General features: G+C 39.3%; 1 protein-coding gene and 1 pseudogene across 1 annotated transcript in view; one reads left to right on the top strand and one right to left on the bottom strand.

Annotated features, from left to right (window-relative positions):
• The first annotated feature begins 2,812 nt into the window (after window positions 1-2,812).
• Window positions 2,813-19,025, top strand: part of DHX36 (DEAH-box helicase 36) — a 42,784-nt gene continuing 26,571 nt past the window's right edge. The window contains exons 1-9 of the mRNA XM_075546946.1: window positions 2,813-3,103; window positions 6,223-6,347; window positions 7,510-7,744; window positions 8,397-8,435; window positions 9,737-9,907; window positions 12,051-12,130; window positions 13,898-13,972; window positions 14,100-14,266; window positions 16,569-16,650. Coding sequence (XP_075403061.1) covers window positions 2,876-3,103; window positions 6,223-6,347; window positions 7,510-7,744; window positions 8,397-8,435; window positions 9,737-9,907; window positions 12,051-12,130; window positions 13,898-13,972; window positions 14,100-14,266; window positions 16,569-16,650 — 1,202 coding nt within the window. The 5' untranslated portion in view covers window positions 2,813-2,875. The remainder of the gene's footprint in view (window positions 3,104-6,222; window positions 6,348-7,509; window positions 7,745-8,396; window positions 8,436-9,736; window positions 9,908-12,050; window positions 12,131-13,897; window positions 13,973-14,099; window positions 14,267-16,568; window positions 16,651-19,025) is intronic.
• Window positions 4,351-4,853, bottom strand: LOC142447169 (ubiquitin-conjugating enzyme E2 C pseudogene; annotated as a pseudogene).

Here is a 19,025-nt window from a genome sequence, read left to right as displayed (position 1 = left end):
ACAATTATGCTATAGCTGCAAATTTGAAGTGACAGAAGACTGAGACTAAACAGAGTTTTCCCTAGAGCAGCGGTTTCTTTCCACTTTGCTTCTACCTGATCTGCAATATGTCTACTCAACGTCACCTACTGAACAAATCATGTACTTGCCCTATCAGGTGTACTCAATGGGTATCTTTATAATCAAAGCCACTGCCATCCAGTTGATCCTGACTCATAGTGATCCCATAGGGCAGGGAAGATCTGCCCCTGTGGGTTTTTCAGACTGCAAGTCTGTAAGGGAGTAGAAAGCCAGTCTTTTTCCTGTGGAGCAACTGGTTATTTTCAACTGCTAACCTTGCGTTTAGTAGGCCAACTCGAACTTATTTTAGTGGCCTTAATCTCCAAATAATCTTAATCTACTCTCCCTGTGCTTTTAATTCATAAAGCCAGTTTCTTCCTACAGGTTTCCATATATATATATTCCAAAAGATTCTCAAGCTCTATGTAAAAATTAAGTACATTAACTTCATATCCCCCTAAAACTTTTCTTCCTCATTCAACATACATTCACATCTTCAATTCAGTAGGTATCTGGTTTTTCCTTCTAATTTTCCACAACCAAATAATGATTAAATCTTGGGAATTTTATGTTTTAAGTGTGGGGCCGCTGACCACAAGATCGGCAGTTCAAACCCACTAACCAGTCCACAGGAGAAAGATCAGGTTGCCTGCTTATGTAAGATTTATAACCTTTGAAACCCTTATTAGCACCACTATGAGTCGAAATCACCTCAATGGCAGTAGTTGGGAATACTTCTTAATTTTAAGACTTTCTATTCCCCAATGTCCTATTTTGCTTCTTTTGTTAATCTATCAAGAATATTCACTCCTACCTCCTCCATGCTTTTTTTTAATTACTCAAGGTAACCTAATAACTTCCTTACTTTAAATGCATTATTGTTCTTTGAAGAAAGTTCAAGTTCTTTTCATTGCACCTAAAATCCTTTATAGCAGGTGTGTTAGTATGGGTAGACTAGAGAAATAAATTCATAGACACTCATGTATATAAGAAAGAGCTTTATATACAAGAACAATTGCATATTGAGAAAACATCCCTGTCCAGTCCAGATCAAGTCCATAAGTCCAATATTATCTCATTTGTCTGATGCCAATCTATAAAGTCCTCTTTAGATTCATGAAACATATGCAATGACGCCAAATGCAGGACAATCACAGGCCAGTGGGTACAAAGTCTTGGGATCCAGTGGAAGTAGAAGCATCTCAGCACTGTTCCATGTGACTCCTCCAGCTCCCAGAGCATGGGGTCTATCAGCATAGCGACATGTGTCTTATCAGTAGAGTGTCTCTCATGGAGTGAGCAGTGATAGAATGTGTATCCTGCTTACAAGGAGGAATACAGGAGCTCCCAGAATACCCAGGGGAGGGCCATGTCCACACGGAGGCCTCGTTGGTTATATTTGGATTGACAGACTAGACTCCACCCTTACACTCTTAATACTCATATTGACACCAGATTATGTAACTACCACAATGCTTCTCTCTACCTTTTTGGACTTCCTCTGTACTTTTCTCAGCTCTCCAATGTTTCCTTCCCTCTATTCATACACATTATACCATTTGTAACACACTCTCTCCTCCCCATTAATTAAAGTCTACCGTGGACTGCCAGGAAAAGAAAAATATATGTCTTATGACAAGTCCAGCTTGAGTACTCCTGAGAAGTGAGGATGGCCAGACTTGTCTCCTGGACTTCGGACATGTTTTCAGGAGGGGCCAGCCATTGGAGAAGGTCATCAAGCTAGGGCGACAATGATCGAAAACGAGGAAAGTCCATTGGTACAGTGGCAGCAATGGGCGCTAACATATCCACTATGGAGGATGACAAAGGAGCACGCAGCCTTTCATTCTATTAAACACCCAGTCAGCATGAGTCAGAACCAATTAGCAGCTCCTAACAACTAAGTTTACGGTTTCAAAAATCGTTTATTAACCCTAAATTTTTAGGGAGAAATAGCCTGACTCCCAGATTGTTATTTTCCATGATATAGAGCATCTTTCTTTCATAACTCACTGCTTCGAAAAGCGTTCTTTAGTCCTTATGGGATCCCTGTAAGAGCTTCCAAGTCTGTATAAGCCAGCCTTTCGATTGTTGAAGAGCTTGTCTAAGGCATTCATCAGCCTGGTCCAAAACCAGCAGTTCGTTTACAGAACATGACTCCATTGCTTTTTAAGTTGTCTAACAGCTCTGTACCGAATAAAATCCCCGTCTTAAGCTACTGAATATTAACTAATAACAATCCTTTAAAAGATGGCAGGACTATTTTAATCTTGGTATTTAATTACTTAAACCGGTAGGTGTCAGATTATTTTCAAGGCGTAACTACTAAGAACAACAACAGCAAAAACAGCAAAGCAAAAAGAAAGCACACGACGGGACAATGTTGCTTATGGACCTTGAGGGGACAATGCAGCGATCCACGGGGATCTTTGTTTCAGATTCACTATACGCTACAGGAATCGGAAGCAAACTTCGGCTTTTGCGAAGAAGAATCAGAAAGGAAAAGCCACTTGCTAAGCCTCGGAAAACACAACCGCCAGCCTTTGGCTCGCTCTCCCTCCGCCGACGCGGGACACACACTCCCGGGCGCCCCACACCGAGAAGCTCGCTCAGTCCTCCGCTGGGCTCGGCGTCGCCGCGCCCTGACGTCACCGGAAAGGCTCGCCTGTGACGCTACACGGCCCTCCTATTCGCGCGGGGCGCCGGAAGCAAAACGCGGCGGACACACACTCGCTTCCGGTCCCGGCGCCGCTTCCGGTCCCGAGCGCCATTTCCAGCGGTTGCGGCGTCTCCGGCGGCGTAGCCCAGCGGGACCATGAGCAATGACTACCACCAGACCTGGGGCCGCGATGGTTGCCTGCGCAGCGCTGGCGGGGGCTGCGGCGGCGGCCGAGGAGGCGGCCACGGGGGGAGCCGCGGCTCCGGAGGCGGGGGTGGTCGGGGTGGCCGCGGCCGGCACCCCGGCCACCTGAAAGGCCGCGAAATCGGCTTGTGGTACGCCAAGAAGCAGGGCCAAAAAAACAAGGAAGCGGAGCGGCAGGAGGTCGGTGCTCAGGGACGCGCTGGTGGGGAGGGAGGGGTCAGGCGCCCGCCCTCGTCGCCGTCCCGGCCGCCCGTGTTCTTTCCTTTGTCACTTCTGCACTTGCTTTGCTCGTGCTGGATGGAGAGTGGGGGTACAGGTAGCCCTCTCGAGCGCTCAGCCAGCCGGGAGCAGCGCACCCGCGCGCTCGGGGTCTGAGGGCTGAGTGCTCCCTTGCTTGCAGTGCGCGGACGCTGGACGCAAGAACTGTTGACATTCCAACCGGAGTCAACTGTGTTTGGTGTCATTGTCATACTATCTCTGGCTTCTTCTTTTTTTAAATCATTTTATTAGGGGCTCATACAACTCTTACCACAGTTCATACATACATCAATTGTGTAATGCACATTTGTACATTCATTGCCCTCATCATTCTCAAAACGTTTGCTCTCCAACTAAGCCCCTGTCATCAGCTCCTCGTTTTCTCCCTCCCTCCCCACTCCCCTCTCCCTCATGAATCCTTGATAATTTATGCATTATTATTGTTTTGTCCTATCTTATACTGTCTGATGTCGCTCTCCACCCACTTTTCTGTTGTCCATCCCCCAGAGAGGAGGTCACATGTAGATAGATGCCCGTAATCTGTTACCCCTTTCCAACCCACCCTCTCTCTACCCTCCAAGTATCGCCAATCACACCACTGGTCCGGAAGGGGTCATCTGTCCTGGATTCCCTGTGTTTCTGGTTCCTATCTGTGCCAATGTACATCCTCTGGTCTAGCCAGATTTGTAAGGTAGAATTGGGATCATGATAGTAGGGAAGGGGGAGGAAGCATTTAGGAACTAGAGGAAAGTTGTATTTTTCATTGTTGCTACATCGCACCCTGACTGACTCATCTCCTCCCTGAGACCCTTCTTTAAAGGGATGTCCAGTGGCCTGCAAATGGGCATTGGGTCGCCCCTCTGCACTCCTTCTCATTCACAATGATAAGATTTTTGTTCTTTGATGCCTGATATCTGATCCCTTTGACACCTCATGATCACACAGGCTGGTGTGCTCCTTTGTTGCTTCTGAGCTATATGGCTGCTTGTTTACCTTCAAACCTTTAAGACCCCAGACATTACATCTTTTGATAGCTGGGCATTATCAGCTTTCTTCCCCCCCCCCCCAACCAACCCCAAATGTTATTTATTTAATACAATCATCACAGGGTGCAAATGGAGACTTAATTTAAAAAACAAACACAACAGAAATGACACCATAGCTTGAGATAAGAGTTCTACACAGACATCAAGGAGCGGGGTGGAGGGAGGACAGACAGCTACAGAAGAGAAGAGAACGCAAGGACAGGGAAGGTCAGGGCTCTTGGCTGGAGACTTGCTTTGAGTAGGTTTCCTGCAGGTATTTCTTAAAGGCTGTGGGGTTTTTCCAGAGTTCCGCAGCATGTGTGTTCAAAGGGCTGTCGATGTTGGGCTCTCCCAGCAGGCTCTCAGGTCTTCATAGACTGTACCAGCTGCTCCGTGGATGGTCCCTATCCACTTGAAAAGGTTGTCTGATTCCGGGAAGGCAGAGATTCCTTTGTCGCCAGACATCATGAGGGTCATCAGCTCCTGTTGTAGCCTCTTGCCCACGGAACCCCGGGCTGCGCCCCCGCTGGGCTCGGCTCCTTTTCGGGCGGCTACGACACTGGCTGCGGCTGGGTCGCGGTTTTGGGAGGTCATTCGCCCGGTGTTGGCAGACGGGATCTCCGGAGACTGGAAGGCAACTGCAGGGTCCTATCAGCTTTCTTTACTTTTGCTTATGCACACGTTTGTCTTCAGCGATCGTGTTGGGAAGGTGAGCACACAATGCTATGATTTTTTTTCCTTTGATGTCTGAAATTTCAAATTTCTATTATCAGCTCTGAGTATATCCAGAGATCCAGTTCCTTATTCCTACATCTGTAGTACAGTTTACATTTGGTGGCCAACTGAAGTGCTTCAGTTCCAGCCCACCCAGTGCTGGTGAGTGAGAGGCTTGCCGAACTACTTCTGTTAAAAACTAGAGCAGTTCTGCTCTCAAGCATGTGAAGGGACCTTGAATTATATTGATCCCCTGTCAATGGGTGTGTATTTTTGTTTTAAAATTATTACTTAAATTCCACCATTGTTCTTAAGGTCTGTAACTCAACATCCTGCTGTGACCTCTACCAGCCCTTGCCCAACACACAGTCAGCAGCCCCTAATTAGTGTGACTGCCCTGCTCCCACCAGAGAGGTCTTTGCTTCTCTTGCATGCCTCCTTCTTAGCCTCTTCAAACAGTCTTCACATCATAGGGTGGTTTTACTCTCCATTTCTAATGATTTTATCCACCTTCCTCGCCTTTTAGGTCTTAATAGGTGCTAATTTTCATTGCTCTTCAATTGTTTCCCATTGCCTGTGGATTGACATGCACATTATTAATCCTGAGGTTTGTAGAATCATAGATTTCAAAGAATCTGTTTTAAATTTATGTCATTTCTGAAAATGAAAGTTTCCAAAAAGAGGAGTTTTAGACATTTGTACTTTTTTAACCTTATCTGTTAATGCATTTCCTAGGTATATACTTAAGCTTTCTACATTTTCTTTCTCCTTATCTGAAGCAACTTAAATCATAGACCACATTTTATTACCATCTCCATGAAGTTCTGATGTCTTTTTCTCTCTGAGCTTGGCATTTACGCTTAAATTCTTCCTCTTCCTGTAAGATCATTAGTATAAAACTTCATCATAGCCAAATGTTCCCATCTTCCTACTTTTTTTAAAATAGCAGTTGGGTTTTAATAACTTTAATTGAATCTTTAAAATTTAAGACAGAAAATATTATAGTTCGTGTGTGAAGATTGTAGGAAGAGGACCAAAGTTTTCAGAAAGGACATGAATATACTTTGTATGGGGAGGTGTGGGTGGGCCTATTGTATTTTAATTTTAATAGCTATGTAATAGAAAATAATTTAAAAGTATAGCTACCTAAGTTAGGTTGAAGACATGGATTAATTAGACTAGAGGACATATGACTAACTTTTAATCATTTTTGTTGTTCATGATACTCTCCTTTTGTTATTAAGTAATAATTTTGCATCCACTATCTTATGTTTTAAAAATATTTTTTCCTTTTCATAAAAGAGAGCCGTAGTACACATGGATGAGCATCGAGAAGAGCAAATTGTGCAGTTGCTGAATTCTGTCCAAGCTAAGAATGATAAAGATTCAGAAGCACAGATATCCTGGTTTGCTCCTGAGGATCATGGGTAAAAAATATGTGTGTGTGTGTGCGCGTGTGCACTATGTGCTTATAGTCTTTAAAGAATGGGTAAAGATATTACAAATAACTGCTTTAGGCACTTTAGTAAGTGAAATTTAGTTTTGAAGTAGGGATTTTTCCCCCCTTTGATGTACACATAGTAGATTTAGTGGAAGAGAAAAATTTAGATGATACATTGTCAGCATATGAAATTTTTTTCAGAAATATTTCAGAAATTCCCCTGTGGGACAGGCCTACTGATATTATTGTAGTAGGATTTTAGAAACTGTATCTAGGGGAAAGTTAGCAGAATTTTTTTAGGACTGTGTGATGTTGAATTGAATTTATAGATTGGAAAGGAAATAAAGCCATGAAATTAAACCAGGCTTATAAAGCAAAACTAATCAAAAAAAATCATTGAGTCACTGCAGTGCTGCAGTAGAGGATGGACTAGCCTGTGAAGACTTAATTTTTAAAATTTTAATAACAACCCCAAGAAATATTTGGGAATATTTACTTAAAGAGTAGAAGAATTTCAGTTTGTTATAAGAACTATACTTTATAGTTACTATACTAGAAAAAGAATAAAACCTTTTGATTATTGGTGCTTTTGAAATATTTAAAAAATTTTTGTGTTAGTCTGGGTTGACTAGAGAACCATTCATGTGTATGAGAGAACTTTATATCAAAGAGTAATTGTACATTAAGAAAACATCCCAGCCCAGTCCAGTGCAGGTCCATATGTCTGATACCGATCTATAAATTCCTCTTCAGAGTCACACAACATATGCAATGAGGCTGAATGTAGGAAGAACACAGGCCAGTAGGTGGAAAGTCTTGTAGATCCAGTGGTGGTGGTGGAAGCATCTTAGTGCTGGCAGGATTGTCACTTGGCTCCTTCAGCTCCAGGACTCTGGCTACATTAGCATATGTACATTCGGTCCATCATCAGTAATGTCTAGCAGGGAGTGTCTGTGTGTCCCACCTACAGTGGGCTATTTACCTCCTTTGCGCCTCCAAATGCGGTCATCACCCGGAAACCTGGTGGACAGACTAAACTCTGCCCCTTCACTCTCAAACTGACAGCGGATTATGTAACTACCACAAATATGCTGATTTATTTTGTTGCAGGACTAGCCCTTTGACCTTTTTTTATTTTGTCAAAATAGATATGGTACTGAAATTCCTACGGAGAACAAGCCAAGCTCAGGGAAGAAACTTGAAGACCAGAAAAAGAAATTCGTAGACCAAGAAAAAATAACATTTAAAAGCAAGAACAAATCATATATTGATCGTGATTCTGAATATCTCTTGCAAGAAAATGAACCAAACGTAACCTTAGACCAACAACTGTTCGAAGATTTACAGCGGAAAAAAACTGACCCTCGATATATCGAAATGCAGGTAATGAGAAGCAAGATCTTTAAAATTTACTATTTTAAATACTTATCATCTTCTTTTGCTTGATAAAAATGTATTTACACTTTCAATGTGGTCATTGAAGTATTTTTCCACCCGGACAGTCCTATGTTTTTTTTTCAAGAGTAGTTGAGAAAAGCAGTGAGAATGAAAATTCTGCATACCCTACAGTCTACTTCATTTTCAGCAGCTTATATAGTAAGGACATGAAATGTTAGTAAAAAAATATGGCTTGAGTTTAATTTTTCAAAGTCAGTTTAATGAGACGTCAGTTATTACTGAGTCAAACTAGTTGCTGTTGAGTTGATTCCGTTCAGGGCAGGTCTCTGAGTGGTGCACATGGTTAAGTCCTCAACTACGTTTTAGATTATTTAGCTATATCTGATGGTGTTGGTGGATAAACATGGAACCACTAACTTCAAGGCTGGCGGTGCAGTGCTAATTTCCATGGCTAAGAGAAAGATTGAGGTTATCTGCTCCTATAAAGATTTACAACCTCAGAAACTATATAGGGTTACTGAGTCAGAAATAATGACAATGAATTGTGTTTTCTATTTTGATAATATTTTGATTACTGAGATTATAATTATTTCTTTTGTCAAAATTAAAATCTTTTTGTTTTTTGGTAAAATTTCAGCATTTCCGGGAAAAGTTGCCTTCATATGGAATGCAAAAGGTAAAACATACACTATTTTATTTTTTTTTTTGCAAAAATGCACTTTAAAAGCTGTGTATAAAAATTTAGGAACCTCTTCCTAAAGGTTATTAAGAGTTAGTCCATTGTTTTGAATGATACAGGACAAAAAGAAAACTGATCATGATCCTGAAATATTCCCAGTTTAATATTAGTAAGTGGAGGCTTCCACAATCAAAAATAGAACTCTCACATATAAATTACTTTGAGTAAATTGTCTGTCTTCAACTCCAGTTGCAATGTTTTTACAAAAGATGAAACACCTGACAGTATGTTCACTTGTGTTTTATCACAGAAATATCCCGTATTAAAGAACATAGTTTCCTATCCCTCTTTGTCCTCCAAGTCTGTCTTTATTTAGACTTTTCATAGCATTTATTACTTCTTGTTATCTCTGTGTCTACCGCTCCTACGTATGTGTTCATGAAGACACTGTCTAATTTGTTACGGTCTGTGTTGCTTGAATAGTGTCTGGCGTTTTAAAGGCACGCGGTAGTACTTGTTGAATAAATCACATTCCACTTCAAAGTAATTAATGGTTACAATTCCAGTGTTCAAATGTGGAAAGTATTCTGAAACGTGTTATAATGGGGTGGGGGCCCTTTAAAGGGTAGCTTTTCAAGTTACATTGTAGATGAAAATGAAAGTGTAAGACTCTTCTGAAGCTGTCAGCTGGTTTTGTTAGCACAACGAATGTTTTTAATGTTAAAAATCCTAGTGTTTGTCTAAAAATTTTAAGGGCAATCTTTACCCCAAAGGAGATTTATCATGGACTTCAAGTTTACCTGTTTGATTTGGGTATTTAAAAACTTTATTTTAATTATCTTTAGGGGAATGAATGAAATAAATCATATTATTTTTTGTTCTCCAACAGTGTTTAGAATTTGTCCTGACAGTACAGCTATAACTGTTCATAGTAATAAAAGTTCTGTAGTGTCATTAGTAGTCATTAAATGTGTCGGGAGGTTACCTCTATACTTAAGTGACCCCAACTGCTAATGCCTTTTAAATTCATGTTATTTCTTGTGCATGGCACTACGTTCTTGTTAGTGTCTTCTTTTGTCAGTGGGTTTTTCTTTACCAGCACTTGATTCTGTTCATAATTTGTTTCTACTTATATCTCACACAGGTAGATCCATATGCCTAAACTGCCAGCATCGTACATAACCGATTTTTAAAAATGTTAAGATGTTTCTTAAGTTTTTTATCTTTGGGTAGAATTTTGTTACTGTGTTTCAGACTTAGTGTGTAATGCTTTTACTTTATTTTCTCTTATGAAATAGGAATTGATAAATTTGATTGCTAACAATCAGGTAACGGTAATAAGTGGAGAAACTGGTTGTGGAAAAACCACGCAGGTTACTCAGTTCATTTTGGATAACTACATTGAGCGAGGAAAAGGATCCGCCTGCAGGCTAGTGTGTACTCAGCCAAGAAGAATCAGCGCCATTTCTGTAAGTCAGCTGTCCTTTGCATTCTCCTTCAGGCAATCTTGCTGGAGCTTACTAATGTGAAGATGGAGTCGCAATTAGATTTCACATTTGTTTATTTGGTTGAAAAGTATTTGGTAGTAACTGAGAGAAGGAGCCCTAGTAGTGCAGTGATTAAGCACTTGGCTAATACCTGAAAGGTTCACACTGAGAACGAGCTAGCAGTCTCCTTTTGCAAAGATTGTAGCCCCAAAAACTTAAGGGGACAGTTTTATGTCATATAAAAGGGGCTATGAATTGGCATTCGCAACACCCAGCAAGAGCAAAGACCAAACGATTGAATGACCATCCTGCAGATAATAGATGTTTAAAGTAAGCTAAACATCCAGGCAAGTTTTAGTATGAAAGGTTTTAGAGAAGCGATTCGAACTACAAATAATGTCGATCATGAGATGCTTTCAGTTTTTCACTTGATGCGTCCTGTTCTGTTTTCAGCTCTTAGTGATTGTGTTTACCAGTATGTAAGCACTGGATGCTAGTAGAAGATGAACGTGTTTTGTATTTCTCTTAATAACTTATTTTATTTTTCTGTTGAACATACATGTAGCAGAACACACACCAGTCCAACAATCGTCTACTTGTACAGTTTAATAACCTGACTGTTCTTCAAGTTGTATAGGCATTCTCACCCTTTTAGCATATTTTTAAAGTTACACTTTTGATGGTTGCTTTTATGAATGCAGTTAGCTGTTCAATAAGAAAATCATGAAAAATAAAGCCTTGCTTTATGTATACCTGGTTTGTTTTTTCCAATTAATCTGGACTATCTGATAATGTTTTCATACATTCCAAATTTGAAGAAGGCAAACACAAATATAGAGGGTGTGTATGTTTGTTTTTAGTTATATCAATGTAGCAAATATATTTGATGTAAGTTATACATTGTTTAAAGATATTGTGGTTTCTTGTAATACTTAACATGTAAACTGAATTTATTTCCATGTTACAAAATTCTGAGCATAAGTCTAAATTACGAAGATTTATGACTGTCTTTGCTTTTGTGCTTGTGCCGTATATCACTTTTATAGATAATTTAATGTAGAATCTTGTCAGGAACAGATATTTTAGGAACAGGAACATATTTCCCATTACAGAGATAATTTGGGAAATATTCATTTATAAGTTGTTTCTAAGAAATGCTTTAAGATCTGTACTTAAAAATACTCACTTATGTGGCAGCTATAATATATGGTGACAATAGGAAGTTCCAGAATGAGGTTACTTTTGTTTTAATCTCCCAAGGTCTTTTGGAAGCTAAGCCATTTCAAGTAGCAAAAAGTGAAGTAATGGTCAAATTAACATGTACTCGATATACTGATTGGTATTTATTTCTCTAAATTTAATCATGTCATTTCTGTTTCTTTGTCACATAGTCAGGATGACGATTGGTTACACACATCAATTTTATAATATTTTTATATAATATTGTAATATTTTTTTCATTTATACAGAGTTGATTTCTGGCTCCATGACTTTCAGATCTCAACCCCAAACTAGGAAATAAGCAACACTGATCATCTCCAGCAAAAACAAAGGATAGCTTGTATTCGGTCTTAAATTATAGACAGTTATAAGAATCTATGAAATCCAACTATTTTAGATAAAACAAGACGGAAGATAGGAATTAGAGTCTGCTACAGAGCCAGTGTGACAGTGTGGGCTGAGCATGGAACTGCTAACCTAGAGGTCGATAATTCAAATTCACCACTTCACCCACGGAGAAAAGATGAGGCTGTGTGCTCACATAAAGTTTTAAGTCTTGGAAACCCTGTTTAAGGTCAGGGTGAGTCAGGATCAACTCAATGGTGGATTTCTTTTGGTTTTTGCTAAAGGAAGGCACTTTAAAAATAGCAAGGAAGGAAAATCTGACCTTGAAGGACACTATAGGAGGCTATAAAGCGAACGTGGAAGAAGCAGTCTACGGCTGATAGTGAAGCACACACACAAATTTAGATAATCTTAGATTTTAACATATATATCTGAATTGTTTTGTTATTGACTTATTTGAACACCTGAAGAAGAAACTTTCAACAACCCCCAATTTTTATTGATGTGAATATTTGTGAAACAGAAACTATGTGTGTGTAATTACTTATTTGAATTGAAGGTTGCAGAGCGAGTGGCTGCAGAAAGGGCTGAGTCTTGTGGCAGTGGTAACAGTACTGGCTACCAAATTCGTCTCCAGAGGTAAAGACTATTTCTTGTTTACTGGTAGATTTTAGTGAGCGCTAGAAACCCTATTTGGACTGACATTTCTAAATATGCTTGTATATTATGGACTAATTTAATTTTTACTTCCTGCACTTGGTTTAGTAGACGGTCTGTTTCCCTGAAAGGGGCTGGTGGTGTTCTTCACCTTTTAGGACCACCTGTGCACTTCCCTGGTTTTATTTATTTTGCCATCTGAGTGTTCAGTATCGTTTACGCCCTGTCTCACTCCATTCGGTTTCTCTAATCATCTGGAGTTCAAGATTCCATTTAGGTTTTTAAGTGAGCAGTTTTCACAGAAATTTAGGCCACTAAGTGATCTATATGATGCCTTCAAAGCAAGTCATTAATATTATATTGTAATCATTAAAATAATGGAGAATGAACTTAAATGTAGCATTTTCTACTGCTGTGGTAGGTACCAGGAGTGGTTCCAGAGAAATAATATCATAAATATAGGCTTCTTAACTTGGCTCTCCAGCCTGACTAGTCTTAACACTAGTGAGGCTACTTCAACATCCCAAAGCATGGATAGGTCTGCTACTCTTCCTAACCCCTGATGTGAAATAGCAAAGATAATACCTAAAGTAGCACCACTGATAGAAGAGGTGCTGCTTAAAGGAGAGGCTCTGGGTGATCGTATGTTTGATATTTTCCAAGAGTTTTGTAAGGATGACAAGTATAGGGAAGCTGGTTGGTTGGTCCTTCTTACAATGGAAAGTGTGATTAAGGAGAGGGATGATCTCAGAGCCTTAAGTGCGCCTCAGGTGCAGAGTAACGCATTTGAAAACTTCCATGTGTGCTACAAAGGAGAGCCTTCTCTGCGCTAGTAAAATAACTGACATTGCCGAGAACCAGGTCCAGAGTCTCATTATGCGAGTGGCTGAATTACAGCGGCAGCTGAATTGCAGATCTAGAGCAGTGTCTGAAACCAAAGTAAGGGCATTGATTGGGAAAAGTTGGGACCCTGAAACATGGGATGGGAACATATGGGCTTATGATCCAGAAGAGGAGGATATTGAGCCCTGAGAAACAATTGATTCACTCCAGTCAATAGATTCACCCCACTCCTGGTACCAAAATGTGTTAGGCAGGGTTCTCTAGAGAGATAAAACCAGATTGCTGATAATTATATATATATAATTAAAGATATATAGCATAAGAAATGAACAGTTAAACTATAAACAGACAGATATATAAGAAATGAACAGTTAAATGATAAAGCAGTACAAATAGCTCAGTGTGACTCACTCCTGTGAGAGAGCTGTGAGATACTTCAAGTCTTGAGGGTAGTCCTCTGTAGAGAGAGCGCTAGGCTATCAGGCTATCCCAGCACAGGCAGCAAACAGCAAGATATGTCACCAACTATCAGTCCCCAGTTCAAGAGATGAACATTTCAATTGTGTGGTATCAAAGGGACCTCAATTTACAGCGACACAGTCTACAGGCTAGGCGACCCACAGGTAATGTGCCCCTTAAATTGAGCCACAGAGCAAGCAAGGCAGCTGCACACTGGTCCGATGATTAAAGAGTGAGAGACAAGAAAGGTGAGGCTCACCGAGCTATTTCTTTTTCCCCTTCATTTAATCCCACTTGTGTTTATCAGCACAATAAACTATCAATTTGCATAAATGAAAAAATAAGTGTAGCTCTACTAACAAATTACAAAATTAAAACTTTTGTAATACATAGTTTTTAGAACATAGTAAGTTGTAGAAAGAATTAATTCATGTTTTTCACTTGTAGTCGGTTGCCTCGGAAACAAGGCTCAATCTTATACTGTACCACTGGAATCATCCTTCAGTGGCTCCAGTCAGACCCGTGAGTGCGTTTCATTGACAGAAATTAAGTTACATATTATCACAAGATAGAATTAACTTGGATTTTCCTAATTGTGGTAGACAGTTAAGTCTTATACTGCGTTATGTGCTTCCCTCTTCTGCTTCAGGCAATTAACCAGTGTGAGTCATATTGTCCTTGATGAAATCCATGAACGAAATCTACAGTCAGATGTTTTAATGACTGTTATTAGAGATCTTCTCACTTCTCGACCTGACCTGAAAGTAATATTGATGAGTGCCACATTGAATGCGGAGAAATTTTCAGAATATTTTGGTAGGTAAAATTTAATGGTGATTAGTAAAAGTATCTCAGAACCACGGAATTTAGAAGAATAAATAACATCTTTAAGCATTCCATTTAGAGACAGCATAACTTTTTGGTTTCTCAGAGATGGAGATAAATTTGTAATGGAGAGTAATATAAAGCATTTCTGTTTTATCAAAAATAATTTCTGATACAGTGAATCAATAACATTTTAAGTTAACTTAAATAAATAACTTAAAACTTATTCTTACTAAAAAAGAAAAAAAACTTATTCCTACTTGGAACAATTTCTAAGTGTATTATATATATATGTATATGTATTTTAATTAGACTGTTTTAAACTGAGCACATTTGTGTACCTAGTCTTTAGAATTCAAAATAGGATCTTGGGGCTATCATTGGAGAAAATTCTCTATATCATTCCTATCTATCTACCACTGCCGTGATGGTTACTTAGTGGGCTGTGATCCGCAAAGTCTGCAGTTGGAAACCACTGGCTGCTTCTCAGGAGAAAGACGGGCAGTTCTATCCTATCCCATAGGGTTGTTATGATTCAGCGTTTACTCAGTGGCAGTGAATAGCAAAGGCTACAGTTGGTGAAAGAATTTCTTCTGCATTTATGCCTTTGTCCTTTGTAGGAGAGACCTTCACTTTAGATTCAGATGCCATGGCAACTCGTATAATGCTAAGTTCAGTTAATGTTGCTTCTGAGAAGTTATTTTAGTGTTATCCTGATGTGAAGATGAGAGGAGTGCACCTATTTTAAATATTAGCAGCGGCGTCAGTGCTCTTTAGTGAAGATGTGTAGCTGCTGCTGTTCTTTTCGGGGGTGGAGGGACAATGTAGCTTCTTAGGGCTACTTATAATGTAAATGGAATCATTGATTCCAAACGACACATTTGAATGGCTTTCGGTGCAGTTTTTGTGATTTCTCTTGTGATTTTGGAAACATGTTTTGTGATTTCCCCTTGGCTTTTCTCTAATGTCATGGGATTGTATGGCAGTTTGCTAATCAGACTGCTTATGGAGCATTGGCAGTGTCCTGGGTAGTACATTTGGTACTCTGTTCTTTAACCCTCATAATAACCTAGTGAGACAGGTACTATTTTTATTCCCAGTTTTACAAATGAGGAAGATACTTGAGAGCAGTTAGGAGCTTACTTTAGATTGCATAATAAGCAGAAAGATGAATGGGTTTGATTGTAGATTTGTCTAGCTCTGAAGAACATGCTTTCAAAATGATGCCACAATCTCTCTGGCTTAAAGAATCCTGGTGGTTCTGTGTGTTAGGTATTGAACTGCCAAACAGCCACTCCTCCAGAGGAAGAGCCTGCTGTTTGTCTGCTCCTCTGAACATTTACTGTCTTAGAAACTTTGTAATAGGTCCCTATGACTCACAATCAACTTGATGCCAGTGGGGTTTTTGTGGTTGTTGTTTCTTTTTATTTTTTGCATGGCTTGGACAGGGGTACTGTAGGGAGAGTCTCATAATTGGGAGAGGGAGGAAGGTAAAATGTAATACAACAATGTTCAATACATGTTCTTCTACTTGTTCTTAAAGAACCCTTTAAAATTTATTCCATTAATCTTTAGCACTTTGCAAGGTAGATTTTGGCATATGTTATGTGCCCCCTTTCCCCCTCTCTCTCTAAATATCAAACGTCGAACTAAGATTATATTGTGCTGAAGTATGTAAAAGTGGAATTTTGAAAGATAGATCTACAATAATCAACCCAGATATGATTTCATATGATTTGTTTATAGTGTGAATCACTTGTACTTGTTATGAGAAATAAATAGTTTTTATGTAATTGTATTTTAAAATGTGGGTTTTTTTTTTTAGTGATTTGAAATAGCAAAAAATAGTTTCTTATTACCTATTTCTTTTGTTAATCTGAGTTCTATAAGTAATATTTCTTAGATGTCAATAAAACTTAGTCTATGGTGTGACACCATTTTTTTAAATAATGAAAATCGACGTTTAACTAGTTTTTAAGTCCTCCTTAAATAATCTTCCCATTCAACTGTGATTTGTAACTTTTTGTTGAACCTTCTTTGAGAAGCTTCTATTTTATTATCCGGGTAATAAATTGGTAAATTTCTATGGCCCTCGGTTTCGGTTTCTTTCGAAGATCTTATAAAATTTTAAAAAGGCTAGACTGCTGTATTTATTTAAATTATTATGAAAAACCTGGGTAGAATTGTTAAAGTTACAGAACTGTTCAGTCTGTATTTTCAGTAAATATTTTTCTCTTGATCCTTTTTTCAATATTTGAATGCAGATTTCCTTTTCTTTCTCCAAACATCACAGGTAACTGTCCAATGATACACATACCTGGTTTCACTTTTCCAGTTGTGGAGTATCTTTTAGAAGATATAATTGAAAAAATAAGGTAAGTAATACTAGTTATCAAAGGAATTACACAGTGCAAAAATGTCATCTTTCTCGTACCAATCTTTAGACAGTCACAGGAAGTGCCCATTGACTACTTCCTTCTAAAACATTTTTTAAACCAGATTTCTAAACTGCATTGCGCATTAAACTCACTTGAAGCTTTTTAAAATGCAGATTCCTGGTCCACACGTCATAATTAGATCACAGTGCTTGGGATGATAAGGTTTTAATATATACTTTTAAAGCTTCCTGGGTTGTTTTAATGGGTAGCAAAGAATGGAACCTTTGAATTTTTTCTTTTCCTCACTCTTTCCCTCCCCTACTCTATTCCTGTTCTCCCTAACTACCAAAGTCTGTTTCTTTTGATACGATGACCTTTTTTCTGGGTTTTATTTATTATCTTTTTCTTTTCCAGCATCATGTCTCATAGTAATTGTCATTGTGACTGACTGACTTCACACAGCATACTTTCTTTCACTGCCATTGAGTCATTGCTTACTCATAGTGTTTCTAAGACTTAACTGTTTACGGGAGTAGAAAGTTCAGTCTTTCTCCTGCAGAGAAGCTGGTGGTTTTGAACTGCTGAACATGTTGGATCACAGCCCATCGTATAACCATTAAGCCAGTAGCTTTCAAATTCATTCATGTCATCAGGTGCTTGACAGTTTCATCATTCCTGTTTAACAATGTGTAGCACTCCTTCAGATGCACGAACTAACGTTTATACATTTAGGTTTTTGGGACTACTTATGTGGTTTCACCTCTCTACTGATTTTCCTTCTACTTGATTTTTATTCTCTGTTGGTTCCATTGCCTACTCTTTAAATGATAGTCTTCTCAGTGTTTCACATTTTCTGTTTTCATAGCCTTTAAGAGCTTTAGCTGTCTGTTCCACATTGTTCCAGTATCACTCATATCGTGAACTTAATGTTTTTTCAAGCCTTTAACAGGCTCATATTTGTCTCCACCATGCTTCTGTCAAGAATAAAAGTAAAAGCCACATTACAATAGTTAATGATACAGTTTTCTACCCAGTTCCTAGACTATGACCTACAAGAATGAATGTTTGAAATGGATAAGCTAACTGCTGTATGTAATAAGGTACTTCCGTCATTCTGTACTCTTCTCCGACACAGGATTTCCATTGAATTTGTTTCGGGGCTTTCTCTTGGAACAGCCCTTTTCCGTTTTCCTCCTTCTTGTCCACTTGTGTTCTTAGTCTTCATTCTCACCACTGTTTTCTTCCCCTACTATCACCAGGTGTTTTCTTACATCCTTAGTCATGTCAGCTTTCTCTTCTAGGCAAGCCGTTCATTTGTGATTTTTCTTAAAATATTAGTTTAAAAATCTCCATTATTTCTTCATTACTGACAGCAGCACCCAGAAGACTGGGTTCTTCACCTATCTCGTTAGCTTGTTGCAACCTCCTCCATGAAACTGGGTGGTGCTGGTTAGATGCAGGCGAGCCAGTCCTGACTCACAGCAACCTTGCATACGCTGCCAGTCCTGCAGCGTCTTCACAATTGTTCTTATGTCGGAACTCATTGGTGAAACCACTGTGGTAGTCCATCTTGTTTTAGGGCCCTTCTCATTTATGCTGTCCCTCTTCTTTCCCTAGAATGATGGTCTTCTCAGGGACTGGTCTCTGGAGAACATGGCAACAGTTCATGAGACAGTCTCGCCATCCTTGCTGCTTCTAACCATTCTGGTTGTACTTCTTCCAAGACAGATCTGTTTGCTGTTTTAGCCATCCATAGTACTTTCAAGATTCTGTACCAGCACCGTAATGCAAATGCTTCAGTTCTTCATCACTCTTCCTTATTCAGTGTCCAACTTTTCACATACATATATGGCACTGGAAAATACCATGGCCTGGGTCAGGCACTAGTTGCATCTCAAACTGACATCTTTCAATATTTTCAAGAGGTCTTGTGCAGCAGATTTATAAAATGCAATGCATCGTCTGATTTCTCGACTGCTGCTTCCATGAGCATTGATTGTGGACAAAATCCCTGACAACACCAATCTTCCCTTCCCCCCCTCCCCCAATTTATCCAGATGTTAACTATTGGTCCAGTTGTGAGTCTTCTTTACATTGAATTGTAATTCATACTGAAGGTTGCACTCCTTGATCTTCCTCAGCACATGTTTCAAATCCTGTTCACTTTCAGCGAGCAAGCTTATGTCATCTATACATTGACGTTGTTTAATCCAGTTTATCTGATTTTTATTGAGCATACAGATTGAGTGAGTACGGTGAGAGGATGACTTCGGCCTATAGTATCAGATCCAGTTTCTTTAGCTAGTCTTTCCAAAGCCCTTTAACATCCCTTACTAGCCTTATCTCTCAGGCATGCATCCCGTTGCCTGCCT

This window comes from Tenrec ecaudatus, chromosome 4, assembly GCF_050624435.1.
Source record: "Tenrec ecaudatus isolate mTenEca1 chromosome 4, mTenEca1.hap1, whole genome shotgun sequence".
NCBI classification, from domain to species: Eukaryota; Metazoa; Chordata; class Mammalia; order Afrosoricida; family Tenrecidae; genus Tenrec; species Tenrec ecaudatus.
This window is presented reverse-complemented; position numbering and strand designations above follow the sequence as displayed.